General features: G+C 35.8%; 2 protein-coding genes across 3 annotated transcripts; both read right to left on the reverse strand.

Moving 5' to 3' along the window:
* Positions 1-2,516: 2,516 nt before the first annotated feature.
* On the reverse strand, positions 2,517-9,687 carry PMP2 (peripheral myelin protein 2). Of its 2 annotated transcripts, none has more exons than XM_017858965.1 (4): positions 9,478-9,687; positions 6,981-7,153; positions 6,668-6,769; positions 2,517-5,623 (listed from the first exon to the last, which is right to left on the reverse strand). In XM_017858965.1, the coding sequence occupies exons 1-4, from the start codon at positions 9,548-9,550 to the stop codon at positions 5,573-5,575; spliced, it is 399 nt and encodes a 132-aa protein (XP_017714454.1). In that variant the 5' UTR covers positions 9,551-9,687; the 3' UTR covers positions 2,517-5,572. The 2 variants fall into 2 exon arrangements, with proteins under 2 accessions (XP_017714454.1, XP_017714455.1); XM_017858966.1 differs by having other exon boundaries at positions 6,674-6,769; positions 9,478-9,679.
* Positions 9,688-20,566: 10,879 nt separating this feature from the next.
* Positions 20,567-23,711, reverse strand: FABP9 (fatty acid binding protein 9). The gene is made up of 4 exons (XM_017858945.1): positions 23,634-23,711; positions 21,344-21,516; positions 20,773-20,874; positions 20,567-20,617 (listed from the first exon to the last, which is right to left on the reverse strand). The coding sequence occupies exons 1-4, from the start codon at positions 23,707-23,709 to the stop codon at positions 20,567-20,569; spliced, it is 402 nt and encodes a 133-aa protein (XP_017714434.1). The 5' UTR covers positions 23,710-23,711.
* Between the last annotated feature and the right edge of the window lie 999 nt (positions 23,712-24,710).

Raw genomic sequence — 24,710 nt, forward strand, 5'->3', positions numbered from 1 at the left:
TGGCTTGGTAGTGGTGAATTCTCTTGGCATTTGTTTGTCTGGAAATATTGTTATCTTTCCTTCATTTATGAAGCTTAGTTTTGCTGGATACAAAATTCTTGTCTGATAATTGTTTTTGTTTAAGGAGACTAAAAATAGGACCCCAATTCCTTCTGGCTTATAGGGTTTCTGCTGAGAAATCTGCTGTTAATCTGATAGGTTTTCCTTTACAGGTTACCTGATGCTTTTGCATCACAGTTCTTAAGATTCTTTTTGCCTTGACTTTAGATAACCTGGTGATTATCTTTTTGTGATGAATTTCCCAGATGTTCTTTGAGCTTCTTGTATGCGGATGTCTAGATCTCTAGCAAGGCCAGGGAAGTTTTCCTCAATTATTTCCTGAAATATGTTTTCCAAACTTTCTCTTCTTCCTTGGGAACACCAATTATTCTTAGGTTTAGTCCCAAACTTCTTGGAGGCTTTGTTCATTTTTTAAAAATTCTTTTTTCTTTGTCTTTGATGGATTAGGTTAATTCAAAAGCCTTGTCTTCATGCTCTGAACTTTTTTCTTCTGTTTGTTTGATTCTATTGCTGAGAGTTTCCAGTGCATTTTGCATTTCTCTAAGTGTGTCCTTTATTTCCAGAAGATGTGATTTTTTTTATTTATGCTATCTATTTCACAGAAGAATTTTCCTTTCATATCCTGTATCATGTTTTTGATTTCTTTAAGTTGGACTTCATCTTTCTCTTGTGCCTCCTTGATTAGTTTAAGAATTGACCTTCTGAATTCTTTTTCTGGCAATTCAGAGATTTCATCTTGACTTGAATCCATTGCTGGTGAGCTGGTATGATCTTTTGAGAGTGTTAAAGAAACATGTTTTGTCATATTACCAGAATTATTTTTCTGGCTCCCTCTCATTTGGGTGGACTATGTCAGAGGGAAGGTCTAGGATTGAAGGAATTAGCATATTCTTTTGTCCCAGGGGGTGCTCCCTTGATGTGATATTCCCTCACTTCCCCTAGAAATGGAGCTTCCTGAGAAGCAACCTGTAGTGATTGTTTTTGCTCTTCTGGGTCTAGCCACCCAGTGGAGCTACTGGGTTCTGGGCTGGTACTAGGGAGTGTCTGCAAAGAGTCCTGTGATGTGATCTGTCTTCAGGTCTTGCAGGTGTGAATACCAGCACTTGTTCTGGGGGAAGGTAGAAAGGAAGTAAAGTGGACTCTGTCTGTGCTTTTGTTTTTGTTTATTGTGCTGGTTTTGTGTTGGTTGGCTTCCAGCCAGGAGGTGGTGCTTTTGAAAGGGAGGATGCAAACTTGCTCTAGGAACCCCTGGTTAAGGGTTCAGGTTTCCCAGGTGGTGGGCAGGGATATAGGGCTCTTCAAAGATTATGACCTTTGTTTTGGACTACCAGGGTAGGTAGAGAAAGACCACCAGATAGATAGCAATAGGTGTGTCTGAGCTCAGACTCTTCTTGGGTGGGACTTGCTGTGGCTGCTGTGGGGCATGGGTGTGTGATTCCCAGGCCAATGAAGTTATATTTCCAGGGAGATTATGGCTGCCTCTGCTGAGTCATACAGGTCACCAAGGAAGTGGGGGAAAGTTGTCAGTCACAGGCCTCACCCTGTTCACATGCAGCCCACAGTCCCAAAGGTCAACCTCACTCCCCTTTTAGCCTTCCAGTAGCACCGAGTGTATTTCCAGGAAGCCTGTGGCCAGGGCTGAGAAGTTTTCCCAGACCACGAGCCACCCCATTGAGAAAGCAAGTAGACTCACAGTTTTTTGGCATCTCAGGGAGCCTGCAGTTCCTTCAAAGGGTCTGTGGATTCTCTCAGCTTTCCTGGTATGTTCCTGTGGTAGATCTTGAAGCAAAAGTCTTAATGCTGCTCTGTCCATTGGAGCAGGAGCTGCAAGCTAGTCCTGCCTCTAACTGTGTTCTTAACCACCATGTTATATTAAAAAAGAATTAGAGAATGAAAATTATATTCTGATTCTATTTTTGAATAATACAGAACCCAAGTACTATGGTCTGAGTGTTTGTGTACCTCTAAATTTATATGCTGAAATCCTAACTCCCAAGTTGATGGTATTAAGAGGCGGGACCTTTAGGGAGGTGATTAGGTAATGAGAGTAGAGCCCTCATTAATGGGACTAGGGTCCTTATAAAAGAAGCCAAAGACATCTCATTTTCCCTTTCTACCAAGTGAGGATGCAGCCAGAACATGCTATCTATGGACCAGGAAATCAGGCCTCGCTAGACACTTAATCTACTACACCTTGATCTTGGACTTCCCAGCCTCCAGAACTGTGAGAAACAATTTTCTGTTGTTTATTAGCTATTCAGTTTTTTTTTGTTTTGCTGTAGCAGCAGCCCAGATTTACTAAAACTTCAAATTTTGTTTTATTTTTCCCCTCTTATGGTTGTTTTAAAATCTTTTTCAAATCTGACAAATATACTGTTAGCTGAAATGATTATTTTGCCTTCCTTCTTATCAGTGCAGTTTGACATTTTCTGTTATGAAAATAAAAGCACTCATAATTTTGCATAATGGAGAAATTATCTTTATTGAGGAATGCATTTTATAACAAGTTGTATTATCACAAATCTCTAAAATAACAATGCAGTTTTAAACTCTTATTTTTTGAGTTGGAGCCTGGAGACAAAACAATAATAACAGCAAACAACAACAATAAACAAAAAAACCACTTAACACAGACATTTCTAGGCTGAAAAAGAGATGAAGTTGCCAAGGGCAAGGTTTTTTTTTTTTTCAATCATGTTTGGAAGTAAATTCCAACTTACAGAAAAAGTTGCAAGAATCAGACTATCTCAAAGAAAACACATATACCTTTTACTCAGATTACTCAATTGTTAAATTTTATCTCATTTGCTCTGTCAATTGCTCTCTTTCTCTATTTATGTGTATCATATTATTGTTAAATTTTACCTCATTTGGTTATCAATTGTTCTCTTTATGTATGTTTGTGTGTACTGTTGCACACACAAATGCACACAAATATATGTTTCTGAATTTTTTGAGAGTAGATTGCATATATTATGGCCCATTACCTCAAAATATTTTATTGTGTATTTTCCAAGAATAGGAATATTCTTTTACTTAATCAAAATATACTTGTTATCTGATTGACTGTCTATATTCCAATTTGCCAATTGACCTAACATTGTCCTTTGGAGCATTCGTGTTACCTCTAGTACAGGATCCAGTCTAGTATCACTTACTATGTTTAGTTCTTAGGTGTTTTTAGTATAATTTAATCTGAAACATTTCCACAACTTTTCTTTGTCTTCTATGGTATTGACAGTTTTGAAGAATTCAGTCAAAACTCCTTGTCTTTTTCTGCTGTTTTTGTTAAAGCCATGTTGTTTCCTTCTCAGTGTGTCACATTTGAAAGCACATGTTAAACATCCACGGTTTATTGGTGAGGTTAATTTTGATAACCCAGTCAAGAGGTTGTCCATTTTTTTTCCATTGCATAGTTATTTTTCTTTCCCCAGAAACTAACAAGCAATCTGTAAGGATATACTTTAAGCCCAGAATAATATCCTAATATCCTGCTCCTAATCAAAATTTCCCCCTAGCTTTAGCATTGATTGATAATTCTTGCCTGAGCCGTATTTACTGTGATGGTTGAAAAATGATGGTTTTCCAATTCCAGAACTCCTTTCACCCACATTTACCAGCTGGCCCATGACATTCTGTTGTAAAGGAGACACCTTCTCATTTGTCAGTCTATCTGTCTATCTATCTATCTGTCTATCTATCTATCTGTCATCTATTAGTCATCTATCTATCTACCTATCTATTGATTGTGTATCATTATATCAGTATGGATTCATGGATTTCTATTTTTTCCCAATGGTTTATAATTTATTATTTTTCTCAACTATTTTGCTCTCAAACTGGCTCAAGTTTGGCCAATGGGAGCCCCTTCAGGCAGGCTCTATGTTTTGGCAGTATATCTATTATTTTTTTGAACGTTACTTTCTGACATAACAAGATATTTCAGGCTCATCTTGTTCCTACCTTGCCCTTGCTTTGGAATCAGCCATTTTTCCAGGTAGCCCTGGTTTCTTTTAGTGGCAAATTATATTAGACAGGAAGATCTGAGTGCTAGGTGTATTCATTTCTGCTGAGGTGTTTTTGTGTCTAAGCCCTTTTGGCAGATAGAATTAGTAAATATATGCATGTGTATACACACACACACATATATACACACACATAGATGCATGTCTATTATCACACACATATATGCATGCAGGCATGTGTATGCAATTATAATACATATAAATGTACATATACATGGTTTAGAAATTATGAATGTATATCAATTCTATTCCATTTCCACATGGTTCTTTCTTGCCTTCCCTCATTTCATATTTGTATGTTCATTTTTCCACAGTGAACATCCTGACTCCCATCAACATCAACATCAACATGTTTTCTCATTTGCTCAATCATATAATACATTTGAAATAGTTTTATTATTACTTGGGCACAATGCAATTGTCCCCCATTCCTGCCTGTCACAAATTACTGGACCTAGTGATTATATGACTAGTTATTTATTTAAAATAAAGGAACTCCTATGTTTACAAAACTCTTGTACAAAATGTTTGTAGCAGCTTTATTCATAGCAGCCAAAAATTAGAAATAGCCCAATTGTCTTAATAGTAGAATGGATAAACTGTGATATAGTCATACAATGGAATAGTACTTGGTAATAAAAAAAAAAAAACAAACTACAGCTGCATGCAACAATATGGATGTATCTCAAATACATTATGGTGAATTTTAAAAAGGCAAACAAGAAAGAATGAATGATGTATAATTCCCTTTATATGAATGGGCAAAATGAATCTATGTGATGGAAACCAAACCACTACTTGCTTTTGGTAGGGGTGGAACAGAAAAGGACACTGATTGGGAAGGGGCAGAAAAAAATGTACTAGGATTAAGAAAATGTTTTGTATCTTGATTGGGATGTGAGTTATATGGGTGCATGCATTTGTCACAGTGGACTGAACTCTACCCTTAATATCTGTGCATTTAACTATCTATAAATTATCCATTAATTTTAATATGTTGGCTGGAGTAGAGGCTACCCCTTTTAGCTGAGACTACAATTCTTTACATTAAAATAGCTCATTCTCCTAGCTTGCCTCATTTCTGATGCTCCTTCCCCATAACTCCCCTGGCCCCTGTCAGCATTTGAGTTTGCTACTGTGATCAATACTTTGATTTCCTTTTACTAACAAACTATATCCTTTTTATTCTCATTTCAAGTATACAAAGTTCAACATAGGTTAGAATTTTGTAGTTAATTAAATGACATCATCTACTGATCATGTCTGGCCAACATATATGCTTTAATGTAGTAATAACATGCATGCACATTAAAACTGTTTAAATAACACTGACTTCTAGATTAATTCTCAGTTTAGGCCTTTGCCTATCTGATATATTAAGACAAAAGCAAAAACAAACATTTGCAGTGTATTCAGGTTTTGTCAATGGAAGCAATTGATTTCCATCATTAAATGATCAAAAGCCACTTCAATGAGGAAACGATTTTTCAGACCTTCTCATAGATTCTGGTGCACACCACGCCCTTCATTTTACATTCCTTAAAAAAGAGAGAGGTTAATTGAGTATCTCAAGTTCAAACCAGAGAACAGAAAATATGTAATAAAAATAGAAATTCAAAATAAATTCATAAGATTAATTTAGAAAGGAATAAAATATTAGTTTGTCAGTCTCCAGTAATTCAGAATTATGACCATTGAAATAGAAGAAACAATTTAGAAGTTGATCTATGGTACTGTAAAGGAATTTTTTTAAGTGGCAAGTTTTTATGTATAATTCACTTGCATTTAAATCTAATAAGACAGTGATTTTCAAAAATATCTACATATTTGTGTTACCTGGGGAACATTTAAATATAGTGATGGCTCCTTCTCCCCCAAGAAATGTACATTCAGTTATCTGTTTGGGGGCCTCCATATTGGTATTTACTCCCCATGTAAATCTGTTGTGCAGCAAGGGGTAAGAACCACTGTACTAAAGAAAGAAACATTCGGAAGAGTACATGAATCTGTTTACATTCAATGTATGTGTTGATTAGTGAACATAAAGCCTTAACTCTTAAAAAAAATCGTCACAGTCATCACACACAAGCTTTGTCATTATTTTCATCTGCCAACTAGAAGTCTCCAATGAGTTCAGCTTGCTTTATTGATATGATTGATTCTAAGTTAGTATGGGCTCTTGAATGAAAAATGTGGGTTATCTGCAAATAGTCTACAAATGACTTTGCAAATAGTCTACAAAATACACCTTGCAGAGTGTATTTTGCTTTTAAAATTTAGACTTGCCTTCTTCTTTGTGAGTCCAAACTAGTAAGATTTACCTAAACTTTGTCTAACCTTACTACCATTTTAGGTATTTTATTTGTAAAATAACAAATGGCCTTTTTTATTTCTAAAATCTTGGGTCAGTACTTGAAGATGAGTCTGTAATAGTTTAAATATCACTTAAGCATTAGCTATTACTTTATTCTTAGTCATTTTTATCCATTCATATTCCAAAGAACAAAGAATGTTTTGAAAATAATATAATCAAATTATTTATATAGCATGATTTCTCTATTTAGAAGTAAAAATACTCTTACCACTACCATTTTCCCATTCACTAGCTTTCTCTTTATGGTTGTCTCTTTGCCATCCCATCTCTGCACTTGATTCAGTGATCCTCTCTGCAGGGTTACGATGCTCTGCAAAGACAAGGTCATGCAATTGACTTGCCTGAAATTTGTTGATCAAAGAAGCAGTTCTTTCAGTACTGAACCATTTTCATAATAGATGTCTCAGGAGATACACTCCTTTTCAACAGAATGGAGTTTATCCTTTTAAACACTGGCAGGAATATTCCTCTCTCTCAAGCAGCCTACTGGGCCAACTTTGAAGAGAAACATTAAATATTACCTTGGCCTTTCTATTGTCAGCTGTGGTTTCTTCAAATTCCTGGCCTAGCTTGAAGGAGATCTCTGTATTTTTAAAGGTGCTTTCAGTTCGTATAGTTATAATATCTCCTTTCTTGCTGATGATCACAGTAGGTTTGGCCAAATTTCCCAGTTTTCTGGTGGCTAACCCCACACCTAAAAATTGAGATAGTGTTAGAACTATGGTGACCAAGAGAGCATAGCCAAACAGACTGTGGTGGCCACATCCTTTGCTCAGTGGTGCCCCAGGTGTGTCGATGGCAGGTAATATCACTTACTACTAAGCGTCTCCTTCTATGTTTCACTTCCAATGGAAATACATGCCCAGGACTCATACATTTTAGGTTTTGTTGTTCCAAAAGTAATGTCTGCAGATTTTCTTTTCTTTTCTTTTCTTTTTCTTTTCTTTCTTTCTTTCTTTCTTTTTTTTTTTTTTTTTAAGATGGAGTCTCACTCTGTGGCCCAGGCTGGAGTGCAGTGGTGCATCTCGGCTCACTGCAAGCTCCGCCTCCCAGGTTCACTCCATTCTCCTGCCTGAGCCTCCCGAGTAGCTGGGACTACAGGTGCCCACCACCACGCCCGGCTAATTTTTTGTATTTTTAGTAGAGACAGGGTTTCACCGTGTTAGCCAGGATGATCTCGATCTCCTGACCTCGTGATCTGCCTGCCTCGGCCTCCCAAAGGGCTGGGATTACAGGCGTGAGCCACCGCACCTGGCCAATGTCTGCAGATTTTCAAGAGTAACAGTTTCCAGCTGAAATAGCTAGTGCAAGTCATCTATTTTTATCACATCCAATCCTATTCCCCATTGAAAATTACTAATTATAGATTTGCATAAATCATTTTAGAGATTTTAGTTTGTATGTACAAATGCTCTAGATATATTTTTTAAATGAGATTATAGCATATACATATTGTTCCATGATATTTTCCCTCAATACCATATTATGGATATGGAGAAGTATTCCCCTCATAGTTTTGATGGAATTTCACTTCTGAAATTTTGTGGCTTCTTTATCTAGCTGGTAGGAAAAAAATTATCCATCTACCTTTGAGATCTATACTATTATAAATGATCACAGAGAAATAAAATATTAAAAAAAAAAACTCTTCTACGTTTCAAAAATGAAACACAAATAGACTCTTAAGTTTACTACCATTATTACCAAGACTATAAAATATATGGAAAAAGGAAAATGTCAAATTAAAAAAATATGAAAGAAAACTAGTTTTCCAGGAAGTCTCAATGCTTGGATATACTTTTCCGGTTAAAACGATCTCAAATTTTTATATACTGAATAAGAAGTTAAGAGTTATAGTCAATAAACTATAAACTATATTCTTTCTTCAAATTCTGATTAATCTTTTGTTATTTTATACAGTTTAGGACAATGTTTTTCAAGTTAAATCGTAATCTCTGGGACGGAGCCTGAGAATTTATATTTACCAAATCCCAAGGTGTTATTTTGCACACTAAACTGACGGAGACTTTCTTTTATTTGGCTTCTTCCTCAGCTGTAAAGTGAAGTCTTTAAATCTAACTGGTCTCACAGTATGAATTCATCCCCATAAGTTCTCTTAGTGTTCCAGGCAACAATGGCATGACTTTGCTCATTTTATCTAAAATAGAACGTTTTATACAAGCTTTCTGAACAGTTAAGTAAAGCTGTAGGCACTTTGACAAGCACAGCAACCTCAGGTCACTGGCATCACTCTTTGTTATATTCATATAGTTCTGAAAATTCCCAAAGACTCTTCATATCTATTGTGTTTATATCGATGGGACATACTCTAGAAATAGAATAAAATAAAGTTGTTGTAACTAATGACTCAGTTTTCCATCTCCATTCACTGCTCCAACTCCAGAAACATCTGATGTTAGTGAAATTGAGTTTGAGTTTACTGCCACAACTCCAGTTCTTTTTCTCTCAATAACTTCCCTAGGCTATGAACATAGTATTTTAGGAAGTATTTTGTTTTCAAACTCTCTGTATCTACATTTGTGTAATAAAGGACAACCTAGAGGTAGAGAGAAAAAACTATTAGTTTAGCTAAAAATTAAAATTTTAAATTAAGGTTTTCTAGGATTTGCAACATATTCAATTCCTTATTTTGTGAACACTTTAGTTGCTATGAACATAGCTCTCAGAAAAGCCAGAAAATGGGTTGACTATGCTTTTAAGCTTTCTTTCCTCTGGATCTGCAACCAAAATTCTCTTGGTATGAAATTGCCCTTGAAATCAGTGGGAATTCCATGCATTTAAGCAGGTCTCTCATTTAAGTTAAAGTCTATTAAAAGTTACCACAAATAAAATTCAAATAAATTATCTGAATGACACAAAGAAGATTAATCCTAAAAGAGGAATGTACTGTGGCCTGTGCAAACCCCCCAAGTCTCCTGTTAAAGGTGTTAGATGAAAATGTCATGTAGCTTTCTTAAAAAGGAGCTTTTCAGCAGAACAACAAAAAGCATTTCTTACCCAGAGCTTTCATGTAATCGTCAAAGTGCTCACTAGAGACAAGTTTCCAGGTGCCCAGGAATTTGTTGCTCATCTTGATGGGTGAGAGCTCAACGCAGTTCTAAGTGAGATTCAGGAGACTCAGATAAGATGCTGAGGCCTGAGAAGATTCTTTTCAAGGACGCCCAAAGCATGTGACTCTTACAGAGACCCAATGGGGAAAGGCAGTGTCGGGACTAAGCAATGAATGGCTCTTCAATGGCCAGCTGCCCGCCCAATAGGATAAAAGAAAACCCCACATAATACTCCCTTTTGTCTCCAAAAAAATTTATAAAATGAATGAGATTACTATTTGAATCTTCAAAAAATTTTTGATCGATCTTAATTTATAAGAAGGCTTAGGCCCTTCATGCTTTGGAAAAGACTGCATGAATTATGTGATCGTGTATGAATGTGTGTGTGTTTAGGCATGTCGGTCACTCTCAATTCTGAGTCTGCACAATTAAAAATTCTTATTGAAAGGGAAGAAAAAGAGGAAAATGTCTGTAAGTATTATGATAACAGTCACAAATATGTTGTGGGAGAGAAATGTAGGGGAGCAGTGTGAGGAAGTATTCATAGGTAAGAAGGCTTGGCATAGTTCACATATCCCAGGCAGGCAGAGTAGGCAGACAAAGAAGTCAGTCTATTGCAGCAGAGCACAGAAATTGTATTCATGTGATGAAACAAGAAGTAGCACTATAACATGTTCTTTGAGCACAACAAAGATTTTCAGCTAAAAATACTCAAAATCTGAACTAAGCAGGTTCCTGGATACTATAACCATTTGTGTTTAAGTCATTTAAAATGAATCTACAATTTTATAAAGAGGATTTCCTATAGAAAGAGTACTAATGTATATTCAGAACTCGCTATGGGCCAGACACTGTGCTAAGTGCTTAATACAGGTGATCTCATTTAATTATATCAGTGACTCCAAGAGTTAGGAACTATTATTATATCCATTTTACCAATGATAAAAATGAGCTTGGGGACATTAGGTAAATTGCTTCCAAAAGTTGAATAAGAAGAGGACGGGTCTGAACCCAACATTACTGCCAGTGCCTGGGTTCTGAACCATGATCTTAACCTGCTTCTATTATGCTATACCATACATGCTACATGTACAGAGGCCCTGGCCAGAGATCACCTGATGCTGATAGCACCATGATTGGCTAGAAACACTCTTGCTCTTCTCAAAAATCAAGTGGGGTAAAAAAATCAAAAGATCCAGCCTACTATATTACATCAAAGCCCCAGTCTTTGGCCAAGGGGAACAAATGTAAATCCACTTAGAACGTAAGTGTTGCTCTTGAGAATCTCTAATTACTGCTATATCTTTCCTAGCAGGTTTTTTTTTTTTTTTTTTTTTTTTTTTTTAACCTTAGCATGAATTCTGACTGTGAAACAACTGATTTTACCAAGTTTTATACATTTAGTAAACAGGTTGGTACTGTTTACAACAACAGCAACAACAAAAAAAACAAAAATATGATGAATTTGGTCATAACAGGTAGAATCATTGGTAACAAGGGCTCGGGAAACCCAGTCCCATAGCTGTGACATAACTATTGCAGTTATGTAGTTAGAGTTCAAGCTGAGCAAAACATGTGAAATCATTTACAGTGTGCTGAAGTTACATTTACATTCCCAGTGCCTGAATAGCTCGAGGTGGGAAAGAAATAGTGAATAGGAAAATTCCTCAGCTAACCAACTAACCCAAATCTAAACCCAAGAAAGTGTATAATCCCATCGTACTGGGATAGAAAAAACAACTATGAAATAAAGAGCTTTTGATTAGTGGATATGTTTTTTGATTTTCCAAAACACTTTACAAAAATGATGATATCATTTGTACCTTCAAAACTTTTTTTTTTTGTCAGCTGTACACTATTAAGGAGTACAGCATTCCGCATTTAAGTTTTCTGCCTAAATAAACGAAGGACCCTCAATCCCTCACCCTCACACTAGAGCCGAGACTTGTATTCAGTGGGACTGCTCCAAGAAAGCTGTGTGAAGTTTAAGCTGACTCTGTATTGCACATAGGAACAGCAGTGGAGTTTAAAATGTAAACATTGAGCCATATATTTCCAAGACAGAAAACTTATAACTTTGAAGCAATATTAGACTAAGAGAAAAATTTTCTACTTAAGGCTTATCAGCAATTGTACCTGACTGCTATTAATAGAACTGACCAGACGAGTTTGGACCATGATGAGATTCTGAGGCCAGTACATGGGCCAAAGGCACAGATTAAAGCAATAAGAGAAGACACAGACTGAACCAGGCCTGACACATTACATCACTCCTAGCTAAGAAAGTCATCAGTGTCCTAACAAGAAAGAATGCACAGAACCACATTATAACTAGATGTATATTTAGACTGGACTACATGTTTGTAAAATACATATAGTCTCTCTATGATGTGTGTTCAGTTCTTCTCTCTTCACCAATTTATTGTCCATGTAAATTCTCAAGATACGGCAAGTTATTTGAATCATATGCTGAAAGGAAGATCCAAAGGGCCAAACAAAATAAATAAGGAAATCTTACTCTATATAACACACCATGTAAGTGCTCCTTATAGATTGTCTTCAAGCTAAATCCAATCATATATTTGAAAAAGAAATAAGATAGTCAATCATTACATAGCAAATGAACAAAGAATTTCTGACCCTCCACTTGGATGCCAAAGATCCAACTCAATTTTTGTTGTTTACTCAATTGCAAAAATATTTTTTGAGAGCTTATTAAGTGCTAAGCACCATTGAAAGTGCTGATTAAACATTACTGAATCAAATTCCTTGCCTTCATGGAACTTACATTCTACTCATGATTTGATAAAGGCTTGAAGCAAGAAGTTTTAATGGTAATGAATTCGAAATTATTTGTAAAGTAGAACTATTCTGATAATAATTGATTACAGGAGAAGCATACCATAGAATACCAAGATAAATAATCAACTTAAAAGGCTCACTTAAAAATTGTGGGTTCATAGTAGGTGTATGTATTTATGGGGTACATGAGATGTTTTGGTACAGGCATGCAAAGCGTAATAACCACATCATGGAAGATGGGGTATCCACCCCCTCACACATTTATCCTTTGTGTTACAAACAATCCAGTTTTACTCTTGCTTATTTTTAAATGTACAATTAAATTGTTATTGACTATAGCTATCTTGTTCTGCTATCAAATACTAGGTCTTATTTATTCAATTTTTTTGTAACCATTAACCATCCCCACCTCCCTCCTACTCCCCCACAACTCCTGCACTACCTTTCCTAGCCTCTGGTAATCATCCTTCTGTTCTCTATCTCCATGGGTTCAAATGTTTTGATTTTTAGATAAGTGAGAACATGTGATATTTCTCTCTTTGTGTCTGGCTTATTTCACTTAACATGTGCTCCAGTTCCATCTATGTTGTTGCCAATGACTGAATCTCATTCTAAAAGTGTCGTTTTAAATAAACAGTTGGGAAGAAAATAAAATAGACCTTAGAACTTTCACTTCCAGTCATGATAGATGAGGAAATTAACCCAACTTTTCAACTGTAAAAAGATGAACAAAATTAGAAAAAAAATCTTCAAGGCATCAGAGATAAAAAGGCAGAGAAAACTAAGAGCTTAGGACTTGGGAAAGAAAGGCAAATCCAGAGAGACAAATCCAATATTTGGAGCTTCTGCTCCACTAGGGATCTGTGAATTCTGCAAGAGGCAGGTTAGAGGTAAAAAATCCAGGGAACATTTATGACAATGCTACAGAGTTAGGGGAAAAGTGAAGAAGAATCCTGGTTGATCATTACACTTTGTCTTGGGACTCTCTTGCAACACAGGAGTAAGGATAAGCTCGAAATATACCTGTGGTAATATGAAGTCAATTCTTAAAATTAGATTAATGTGATCTGGGATGGCTAGTGAACCAAGTTACTAGTCAGAAATAAACATAAACCCTCTTCAGAGAAAGAAGATAATGTCACCCGAGGTCTAAATTTATTTATATAATTTTATACATATTGCTAATCAAAATAAATAGAATAAAAGAGAAAATATACTTAAAAGGTAAAAGAAACAATAGACAATAGAAATAGATAATTCATAGAGCAGATAATAAAAACAAACAAGATAGAAAATATCAACAGACCCAAAAGCATTTTAATGACTAGTAAGATTGATAAACTCTTAGGAAGATGGATTAAAAATAGAGAAGACAAAATTATTGAGTGCAGGAATGAAAAGAAAGCATATTAATATATCCTACAGATATTAAAAGATCATAAAATATAAACTACTTCATGTCAACAAATTAAAATTTGTTAAATAAAAAAATTTAAAAGAGACTTACAGGCTTCTTAGAAAACACAGTTTATGAAAAACAATGCAAGAGAAAGTAAAAATCCTGAATACTCCCAATTCTATTAGCATTAAATCCATATTTAAAATCCATCTCATGAAGATACCTTATGCCCATAGGCTTCATCAATGAATTCTTACAAATATTTGAGGAAAAAATAATACCAATGTTACACAAACTCTTCTAGAGAATAAAAAAGGTCCCAGTTTCCAGCCTCCACCAAGATCTCTGTACGTGTCATTCTCTTTTCCTGCAATACCTCCCTTCATCTCTTTCCCTGTAATACGTAATCACTCCCATATGTTTAATCCTTAATTCTCAGCTCAATCATCCTTTCGGCCCTTTAGAGTGACTTTCTCTTGATATTAACTCAACCATCTTTCCTAATAGTTTCTTTACCATGTATATCATCATTTAACAGTTACTGCAATGACGATGTTTATAAATTTTGAATATAACATGATAAATAGCTTAACTGACATCTTGATTCCATGTGATCAGGGACAATGTGTGATTTTGCTCATGTAGTATCCCAAGTGCAAAACACCATGCATGCCACACAGTAGGTAATGAATAAACATTTGTTGACTGAATGAAGAAAATAAAAAATTTTGTGGTTTTTGTTTGCATCATATCAGATAATAAATGTTACGAAAGCATCAAAAACTAGTGCTTATGATCAGTAGTATTATTCTTCTAAACTTCTTTCTCCCCTCTCTCTCCCCTGCCTTCTCTTTCTTTTCTTTTTCTGGAGATACAGAAAGAGCAAGACCTGGGAGATAACTAAGTGACACTCATTCCTTCATTTGGTCTTTCCTTTAGTCAGCAGTAAAAGCAGGCAATTGTTTCCATGTTCAGTATGACATAATCTTATTATGATACTAGGAAAGTGCACGTAAGATGAATCTAAGATTCACTGTACATTATCTCACAAGCATAAACGCAGACAATTATTCAACATATATTTCTTGAACTGTGATAGTACTAGAGATAATATGATGAGTGAAATAGCACCAACTCCTTCCCTCATGAACCTTATACTCTAGTTAGGAAGACAGACATTAAGTAAACAGTCAAGACACATGATATCTGATTATTATTTTTTGCCATTTGCAGATAGATACTGTGAAAATGCCATTAAGAGCCCATTGACCATTACTACCTAGGAAGATACTTTATGAAATTTCTTAGACACCATCATGAGACTAATGATCTGATTTATCTTCAGAAGTCAGTTAACTAGAGTAGCCAGTACCTTTCCCAGACAGCTATTTAGCATAAGGTGACGATGGCACTTCCGGGCTGATAACCTCCTCTTCCATGTTTCAAATAAGTGTTTTGCTCTAAGTTTAACAACTTCAAGATTAAAATTGCTTTCTTAATGCAAACGATTTCATGCAACTTTCTCATCTCCCAGGGGATATTTGGTCTTTTGGTTACTATGGTGACGATTGCATTTACGCAGCCCCAAAGTAGTTAATAGTTTTTCTTTTTTGTTGAATGGCAGTAAAGAAAGGAAAGAAGTGTTTGTGATTCCTCTAAATAATTCAATTAGCGGTGTTTGTTTGTTTTTTTGCTAGAATCTAACACACCGTGGCCTCTTTTCCAAAGGCTAGTCTAAGATTTCACATCATTATTGCTAATGGAAGACCTGAGAATTGGAGTTACTAACACACTGGGGAGTAAATAAAAGACAAGATTTGTGCATCTGAGTTTCTTTCTCTGGTCATGATAACATATACTGAGCTTTCCCCATTTTTCTACTTATTTGCATTTCATCTTAGAGAAAAGGTGATATTAACACTTTCCAGATACAGGACATCCAAGTAGATTGTACTATTAGCACAAAGAGCTGTAGGAGACACTCTTTAGGATTTAGCCATTTGCTCCATATTGCTATGAAAAAAAGGAATCCCTTAAAAATAATTCACTTGCAAAACATAGTAAAAAATGTGTCTGTGCCAGGCATGGTGGCTCACACCTGTAATTCCAGCACTTTGGGAGGCCCACGCGGGTGGATCATGAGGTCAGGAGATCGAGACCATCCTGGCTAACACAGTGAAGCCCCATCTATACTAAAAATATAAAAAATTAGCCGGGCGTGGTGGTGGGAGCCTGTAGTCCCACCTACTGGGGAGGCTGAGGCAGGAGAATGGCATGAACTCGGGAGGTGGAGCTTGTGGTGAGCCAAGATGGTGCCATTGCACTCCAGCCTGGGTAACAGAGCAAGACTCCATCTCAAAAAAAAAAAAAAAAAAAGAAAAGAAAAATGTGTATGTGCCTAGCTTTATTTCAGCAGGAGAAAATACAAACTCAAAACCTCAGGTTATTTTCTAATCATGTGGTATCCAGGTAGCCTATTTTGTGTTCTACTTTATTTCTTTGATTGTGTCTTACAATTTTTTTAAACAATTAAGATGGTATGATGGCTTGAAAGTATAATGTACATATGAACTTTTTACATCTATATATATATTTCAGACTAAGTAAAGTTAGATCAGAGAATCAATTAAATTCATGTTTAAACAGTGTTTTTTTTTTAATTCATGCCAATCCATTCCTTATTTCTTCAAATAGCTGAAAACTAGTTTTTTTTTTTAGTTAAATTCCAGCTTATAACATGTTCATGACTGGAGATAAACTGTAAAAATGAAATCTCTTAAATTTCACACTTATTCAGAGCAATATTAGCTGCTGTAATATACTCCAGGATTTCAGTGGCTTAGCCTGGAAGTTTATTTCTTGCTTGATGTCCAGTCCAGTATAAGTGCTCCTGGTCTATGGGGAGCTTTTCCCCATGGGGTGACTCAGAGGCCTTGGATCCATTCATCCTGTGCCTACACCATGACCTCAGGTATTCAGAGACCTCTCCTCCAAGCAGGCAGGCACAGATGTCCTTGACTCAGAAGTGGCCATATCACTTCTACTCAGTTTCTAATGCAAAATTGTCCTAAGCCCCTAGGGAGACAGGGGAGGGACTGGGCAATGCAGTGCCTTGCTGGCAGACTCTTTCTAACAACAATGCTATAATATGGAAGCATAACCCCAGATTTCTACTGGGTAATTAACCGTCTCTGTCACAGTGGATTTCAAATTGTGGTACATCATGTTCTGACATTATTTCTTAATTTAGGAAGATAGAATGTGATAGTGAATTTGGAGTACTCATTTAGCTTTATCACTTACTCTAATACATGGATTTCATTTGGGCTGAAGTTTTATTATCTGTAAAATAAAAATAAAAAAATCTTTCTTGAGGATCAAGAAAGATAACTTTTGGAAAATTGCTTTGTAACTTATGTACTTATGTATGAAAGATATTATTTTTAATAAGCATCTACTCATATTCGAACTCTGTTTTACAAAGTAAACTAGAATCCATATTCCCTGCTCATTTTTCTCAATTAGTTGCTCTAAGCTTACCTCTGCTGAGACCCTCTTGATCTCTTTTTCTGCTCACTGTTTTAGTGCACATGTTCAACAATTACATTGTTCTTATTCTTTGCATTCTAATTTCCTTATAACCTCAGAAGGGGATCTGGAAAAAATGAGAAGACCTGAGGAATTTTCTATGTCAGTCCTTATTATAAGGCTTCATTTACCCTCACAACCCTGAGAAGTAGATAAGTCTCCATTTTGCAAAGGAGAAAATTTAAGTGATTAAGCAGCTCATGCATGCTCATGTAGCTGCCAATGGCAGAAGCGGTATTCCAGTCCTGGTCTGACTGGTCTTCCAACCCCATTCCATTCACTGCATGCATCTTTGGGTCAACAGGTGAGTTCTGTCCTATCAGTGGGGCTGGTAATTAGATGGTCGATCCCCACCTTCCTGGAAAAAGGCACACAAGGACCTGGATACCAAACTCCAAAATGAATAGATAAATTTTTGGCCTAAATATTCAGGACAGAAATCATAAGAGTGTATGTTTTGGGACTAGACTATGTCCTGATACTTCATCCTTATGTTTCATCTACTTTTGGTTACTATCTTTGGGATAGTCCATTGTCTTTTCATAGCCAGTGAAGAAAAGTATGTCCATTATGTTTATTGCATTTTTGCGCAAAAAATATAAAAATTAAATATTACTAAAAGCGCTTAAAACAAATTATTTTAATTTTAGTAATGAATTATATTAATGATTTATTATATTACTATATTAATTAATAATATGTAACATAATATAATACATAATTAACAATATAAATATTGTTATGCTTAATATATAATATAATTAATATTAATATTATTATTGTGCATATATTATAATAATTTCTTTTATAATTAATTTAATAATTATTATCCCGTAATTTATTAATAGTGTTAAGTAGCAAGGAAACTATGGTGAACAATTCTTGACTCATATATTAATGATGGCATTAGCATGATTGATCTTTAAATAAGTTAATACTTTCCTACCAAACCAGTGTGGATTTGATGTACAATAATATAAATATTCAGGAATAAAATATATTTATAAATTACATTATAAAATATTCTGAATATTATTTATATTTTATTCTGAATATTTTTATGTGAGAGAATAAAAACCTTCTCTCACTATTTTAAACCTGCTTAGAAAGTAAACAAATAATGACTTTACATTGATTCACTCACTATAATGAAAAGTCCCTCTATTATCTTTCTTCCATAATAAATCTAATACAAGATAACAAATATCATGTTATTATTTACTTAGAGATAGATGATAATTTTTGAAGGCAGGTCAGATGTACCGAGAGACTGATTATGTGAGTTCTTAATAAAGATCAATGATTCTAAGTATACCTTTGAACATACTTTTAAAAGAAAATTTTCACAGGATTTGACTGAAATTAAAAGGATTCATGTTTCAAGATGACTCTGCTACATCAAATATAAAAGGGAAGTTGTGAACACCATACCTAAGTCTCATGTTTTCTAGTCCCTGAGACAGCATCAGATGCTCAGTGATCACTAAGAAGAACTTGTTGAATGAATGAATGAATGATTTCCTCAGGAGTAGTATCTTTGACTCCACCTACTAAAATACTCAACATAGGGGTTTTGTTTCTCATTCAGGCTCATTGTGCTTTGAGCTGTGACATACATAAAAAGAGAAATATCCTGAAAATTAGGAACAGCATTATTATTTTGTTAATCGTGCCTGTGTGAAGTCAAAGATTTAAGTGGGTAAGTGTTTAGTGCTTTTTAGCATAATTTCTTCTCCCTAACAGTTGTGGAAAACTCTCTGACCCTGCTCTGAGACGTCACTAAAGCAGCTGTCATTTCCAGCTCCCTTGCAGAGGCTGATTAAGGAGGAATTGGTCCATGTTCCCCTTTGTGCAAGACATCACTTCAGGGGCTGAACACCATCTTGACTTCTGGAACATAGGCATGTTTACATTTTGTGCATACTCAAGTCATGAGGAAGGAGGAGGACATGGCATGCTGGGATGACCATCATTGTCCACATCCAGCAGCTGCATAGCCAGCACCAAGCCCATCACTTCCAGCCACAGTTGAAATCTCAAAGGTCTTCAGGGTTTAATGTGACAACCCTAGTTTCTTTCCTTGGCCAGGGATTCAGTTCATGTCTCAACCCCGTGTTGTAGTCCTTTTGTTCATTACCCTTCAGTTTCACCCTTACTAAGGTGCCAGTAACCCCCAGTTTGCCTCCAGTAGCCCCAGGTTGTGCCTACTCTCCAGGTGTAATTGTTAATAGTGCCCCTTTTCAATTTTAATTTCCGTCCAATTTGGATGACAAATTGCATGGTCATTCTACTCTAGTGAATAGGCATGACTCTAAGGACTTACATTTGACCAAATATTATCTATGTTTAAATTTAAGGCAAAAAATGATTATTTACAAAATTCCTCCTCTTTCTTTCTCCTTTTTCCACTGCTATAGGTACACACAGCATTTTAGGCTTTGTCCTTTAATTTTACCTCCATTAGGCTGTTTTACCCTGAGCCATGAGAACATGAAGTTCTACTAACAGCCTTTGGTGAAACTATTAAGGGACTCTGTGCAGCTCTAACAATTATATTCTTACTAGGCATTTAGAAATTCAGGACTGGCATGTAATAAAATGTCATTCTGCAAAGGCCAGGTTGTAAACAGTTGTGACAGATGCACCAGCCTGATTATTTTAAATGGATTTATGGAGAAACGAGATGACTGTTTTAAATGCTCTTTTATAGCAACTTATCCATAGTGTATGACATCCATCTATTTAATAGATACATCCATAGTGTATCTATTAAATAGATATTTAATGCTATCTATCTGTCTATATCACCATCATTTAATCTATGTATCTGCTTTAAGTGGGATAGACTTGCGAAAAAATAAAAAGTCAGCAATGTTGGTTTTTAGAATCTGTGCTACCTAGGAGGTCACCTGAATTTCCACATGGCTTTGATAGAATGCCTTAACCTAAACAGAGTGGGTCCTTCAGTGAGAGCTCAAGGACTATGGAAGTCAGGTGGGCAGAGGACAGAGGGGACTTTGGTGCTGTTACAATCACACCACAGGCAAGTTGCTTCTTGCCTCATCAATTCATTGGTCTGTTCCTAATCCTCATTATCAAATAGCTTCAAAACTCTGCTTAATTTGATGTTTTTATTGAGCAAATTTATATTGAGACATTTTTTAAAAAGTCACTAGCCCTGAGGCATATCTTCTTCAAGTACCAGTTCCCTGTCAGTGAACAAGTTTTCATTGCTGTGGACCTTTCTTCACACCTTTTCATAGATTCTGGTGCTGACAATATTATTCATTTTACATTCCTAAAAGCAAAGAGGAATCTATTAGAGTTGGTAGATAACAGGCTAAACTCGCCCTGCCCCTTTCTCCTCAGACCAAACCCTTAATTCAGGATGCAAAAACAATTGAGTAACTTGAAAGGCATGTATCAAATCAGAACAATTTAAAGAAAACTTACCACTACCATTTTTTCACCCACAATTTTTCTTTTGATTGTTGTCTCTTTGCCAAGCCATTTTTGGACATGAATCATTGAGCCATTCTCTAATGTTATGGTGCTCTACAAATGCATAAAGAAATCAGTTAGAAGTAGCAACTCACTACCTTCTAACCTGCATGAGAGCAGATATCTACTTTTTAATTTCAATTCTGAAATTCTTTCCTTAAAATCCTCACTTTGGTTGTCATGATTTAGTACTATCCAACTAGAAGAAGTCTCAAGAGATTATTCAATTAGTGCTCTTTCTAAGGCAAACAATGCATTAGCTATTTGTGTTTGTTTCTTTCTATGTGCTCTTTCATAGAATGACAAAGAGATAAGAAAAAATAAAGCGAAAACAATTTGAATTTTTAAACCCTGTTGTTAACCATCAAAATAATTAGCAAAAGGATTAACTTTGGAGATGTGAGAATATCAACAGAACAAGCCCAGATGGACTTGGTGATAAATCAAGTTACAGAGTAAACCATGCCTAACCACCTTCTAGCTTTTTCCTGATTGTTGAACACCAGGAAGAATTAGTTCTGACCTTTACTTTCCGGTTGTCTGCTGTGGTTTCATCAAATTCTTCCCCCAGCTTGAAGGAGATCTTAGTGTTCTGGAAAGAACTTTCCATTCTTATGGTCATCGTTTTCCCATCAACACTAATAGTTACTGTCGGCTTCACTAACCCTGCCATGCTCTGGACTGCAAAATTCACTCCTGTAAGACAGAGATAACCTTGGACCTTATGAAGACATTGTTAACAATCACTTTGGAAGTCAATTTTCAAAGAATGCTTACTTTACCTATTTTGAAATTTTGGATAATGTACAGTAACTTATTTCATGTTCTGTGTGATATCTGGGTTGAGCTAGATCCTCCCAGTCATAAGGTATATATGTGACATTTTGAAAAGCTAAATTCACTCTCTGAGACTATTACACTTCCTCTAAATTGTAAATTTGTGTGGTGCCTTTCAAGAGATCAAATGCTTGCACTTCACCTTGTGGAGTGTTACAACAACCGTGTGGGTGTGGGAGGAGTTTGACTTAGAGCCTGGCCCTGTTGTTCTGGTTGGGAATTTCCCATTGTCAAACTTGACTCCTGCAGTTGGTGGGCAGAAGAGCTGACTCCCTCTCTGTCCTGATATCAAGCTCCATTTCACATTTAGATTCTGGAACTGATATGACACATCTCGCTGCAGAGAAGCAGTGTTAGACATTTGCATCACAAAGAAGAGTGAGATGGTTAAAACCCAGGTTCTAACTTAGCCACTTGCTAGCTTGGGCATATTATTTACCTCTCCTAACCTTCAGTTTTCTCAATAGTAAAGTGTGGATAACTGTATACTTAACCTTGCAGGGTTTTTTTTGTTTGTTTGTTTGTTTTTTGTTTTGAGACAAAGTCTCGCTCTGTTGCCTAGGCTGGAGTGTAGTGGCACGATCTCAGCTCACTGCAACCTCTGCCTCCCAGGTTCAAGCGATACTCCTGCCTCAGTCCCCCGAGTAGCTGGGATTACAGGCACATGCCACCACGCCCAGCTAATTTTTGTAGTTTTAGTAGAGACGGGGTTTCACCATGTTGGCCAGGCTGATCTCGAACTCCTGACCTCAGGTAATCCGCCTGCCTTGGCCTCCCAAAGTGCTGGGATTACAGGCATGAGCCACTGTACCCAGCCAGCAGATGTTTTAAAAGGTTAAATGAAAGGGCTTAGCGTGGTACTGGCATATAGAAACTGCTCAGCTGTTATTCCTGCTTGTATTATGCCTAAACCCAGCTCCCAGTCAATACAAGTGCTATTCTGGCCATAAGGCCCAAGTTTTTTATATACGCCCCCAATTTTAATTCAAAACAAGTGAGTCTATAAATCTGTGAAGAGATAGAAAAACTTGTTTCTTATGACCCTCTGAGAAAGTTAATATTGACTACATCAGAGGAACAAATATTACATTTATAAGCACATTGACTTATTATGGGGATAAGGCATTGTTATTTCATTGTCTAGAATGAGTGAACATAATTAATAATTGTAAGCATCCATTGAGCATTTTAAGTAAGTTAAAAAAAGCAAAGATAAGAAAGTCCTTGGCTTTGTATACAGTTTACTATTGCAAGGGAGGTTTCTCTTAATTAAATGTGAAAAATATTAAATAATTGCTGTTCTTCTATTAGTAAAGAACAGTTTAGTTATTATACACCCAAGTCATTATAATTAATGTGTAACTATATGACTTGAGTTAGAGATTAAAGGACAGGTAGAGTTTTTAATTCTGAGGAATATCAGGGTGAGACATTCAATGAGTAAAAATGTTCTGTTTCTTCAGATTTGTAATTCTTCAAAATCATGTTTGTAAAATATCTCTCACATGTATGAGAACTGTAAAAATTAACCAGCTAGAAATTTTGTTTGTTGATACTGCTGTTTTAAAGCTATAACTTAAACCTTGAGACAAATTTAATTGATCGATTTAATTGTAGGTAGTGATTACTATCTATAAATTTGAAACTGGGAAAAATGTTATTAAATGAAATGACCAAGCTAAAATGAAATTCTTTCTAGAAGTTAGGATGAAGTATTTTCAAAAAGGATAAATGGGCTTAAATATATGGATTATGACGGGACAGAGGTATCTGTGGGCCTAGTCTCCCAAAAAGAGACAATTATTACTTAGTAATTTAAAAAAGCAAAAGTAGATGCAGAAATTATGTTAGTCTACAGGAATATACCCTAGGATCACAAAAGAAAGATAATTGTAGGACAATTCATGGTAAAGTACAAACCCAACCACATCACAAAATGCTTTGCCAATTTCCAAATTTGTAATGGTATTTCTCACCCAGTTCTTTCATGTAATCCTCAAAGTTTTCACTGGAGACCAGCTTCCAGGTTCCCAAGAAGGGCTCGACCATCATGGAACACTTGCTGAGAAGAGCCACTTGTAATTGAAAACCAAAAAAAAGACAGGCTTTAAGGTGCTGCCAGTAGCTTAATTTAAAGAGCATCTTCATCACATGACTCTTCTGAAATGGCCAACGGGCAATAGCAGCAAGACTAAAGATTCTGGGTACCAGTATTTGACTCATTTTATTTACCTCCAAATTAAGAGATAGAAAATTAGCATGTAAAATTAAATTCTGGTCAATGATTTTAGCTTCTAGCAAAACGATTTGCACCCGAGTCACCTGATAAATATTACTTGTGGAACGGTGACAATTTTCAATAGACATCAGCTTTTTGAACAATGAATGCTGAGTCAACCCTGAAGGAATATCCTAACAAATTGATAAACACCTGGCTGAGATGTTTTCCCACCTAGGACAAGAAATCCTTTCTTGATCCACCTCAGCTGTTTTTTGTTTGGGTAAGTCACAGTGCTCAAACATCCTCTTCATTAAAATAATATCTTCCCTTCCCTTCCTTACAGGGTTGATGGGCTGATATTAGTTAATGTGACTGAAATACCTACAATTGCTTGGAGGGAAGTAGAAGGTATTATTAATATATTATCATTGTTGTTAATCAAAGGTAATTGAGGACAGGAAAAAAAGGTGACAATTATCATTGAGTAATGGTGTGTGGTTTAAGCTCTAAAAAGGAAGCAGAGCTAATGCCTAGAAAATTTGTCTTTCAGGCTTACAAAGTAAACTCTATATTAAAAGATATTTTAAATTATAAGAAAAAATTTGGGGAAGTTTCATGTAGAAAAAGATGTTTGGAATCTGCGTTCTAAAAGAAAGACAAAGGCAGCAAATAATTTAAATCTCAGTGCAATTACTTCTGAAACCATCTTCTGTAACTCCAATAATGGAAGTGGACTTTGCAGGTACTGAGTTTAGTAAGAAGGATTAGATTCAGTAGCTGTGGATTTACATTACAGTTTTGAACTCCAGTTAAGTTTAGAAGATGTTGGAAA

Source organism: Rhinopithecus bieti, unplaced genomic scaffold, assembly GCF_001698545.2.
Source record: "Rhinopithecus bieti isolate Rb0 unplaced genomic scaffold, ASM169854v2 scaffold_48197, whole genome shotgun sequence".
NCBI lineage: Eukaryota > Metazoa > Chordata > Mammalia > Primates > Cercopithecidae > Rhinopithecus > Rhinopithecus bieti.

Coding starts and splice junctions, on each gene's coding strand:
- PMP2 (XM_017858965.1), bottom strand. CDS start 9,550: ATGAGCAACAAATTCCTGGGCACCTGGAAACTTGTCTCTAGTGAGCAC. Junction 7,154..9,477: donor CGATTACATGAAAGCTCTGG/GTAAGAAATGCT, acceptor CTCAATTTTTAG/GTGTGGGGTTAGCCACCAGA. Junction 5,624..6,667: donor TGAATGGGAAAATGGTAGTG/GTAAGAGTATTT, acceptor CTCTTTTTTAAG/GAATGTAAAATGAAGGGCGT.
- FABP9 (XM_017858945.1), bottom strand. CDS start 23,709: ATGATGGTCGAGCCCTTCTTGGGAACCTGGAAGCTGGTCTCCAGTGAA. Junction 20,875..21,343: donor CAGACAACCGGAAAGTAAAG/GTCAGAACTAAT, acceptor ATGCATTTGTAG/AGCACCATAACATTAGAGAA. Junction 20,618..20,772: donor TGGGTGAAAAAATGGTAGTG/GTAAGTTTTCTT, acceptor CTTTGCTTTTAG/GAATGTAAAATGAATAATAT.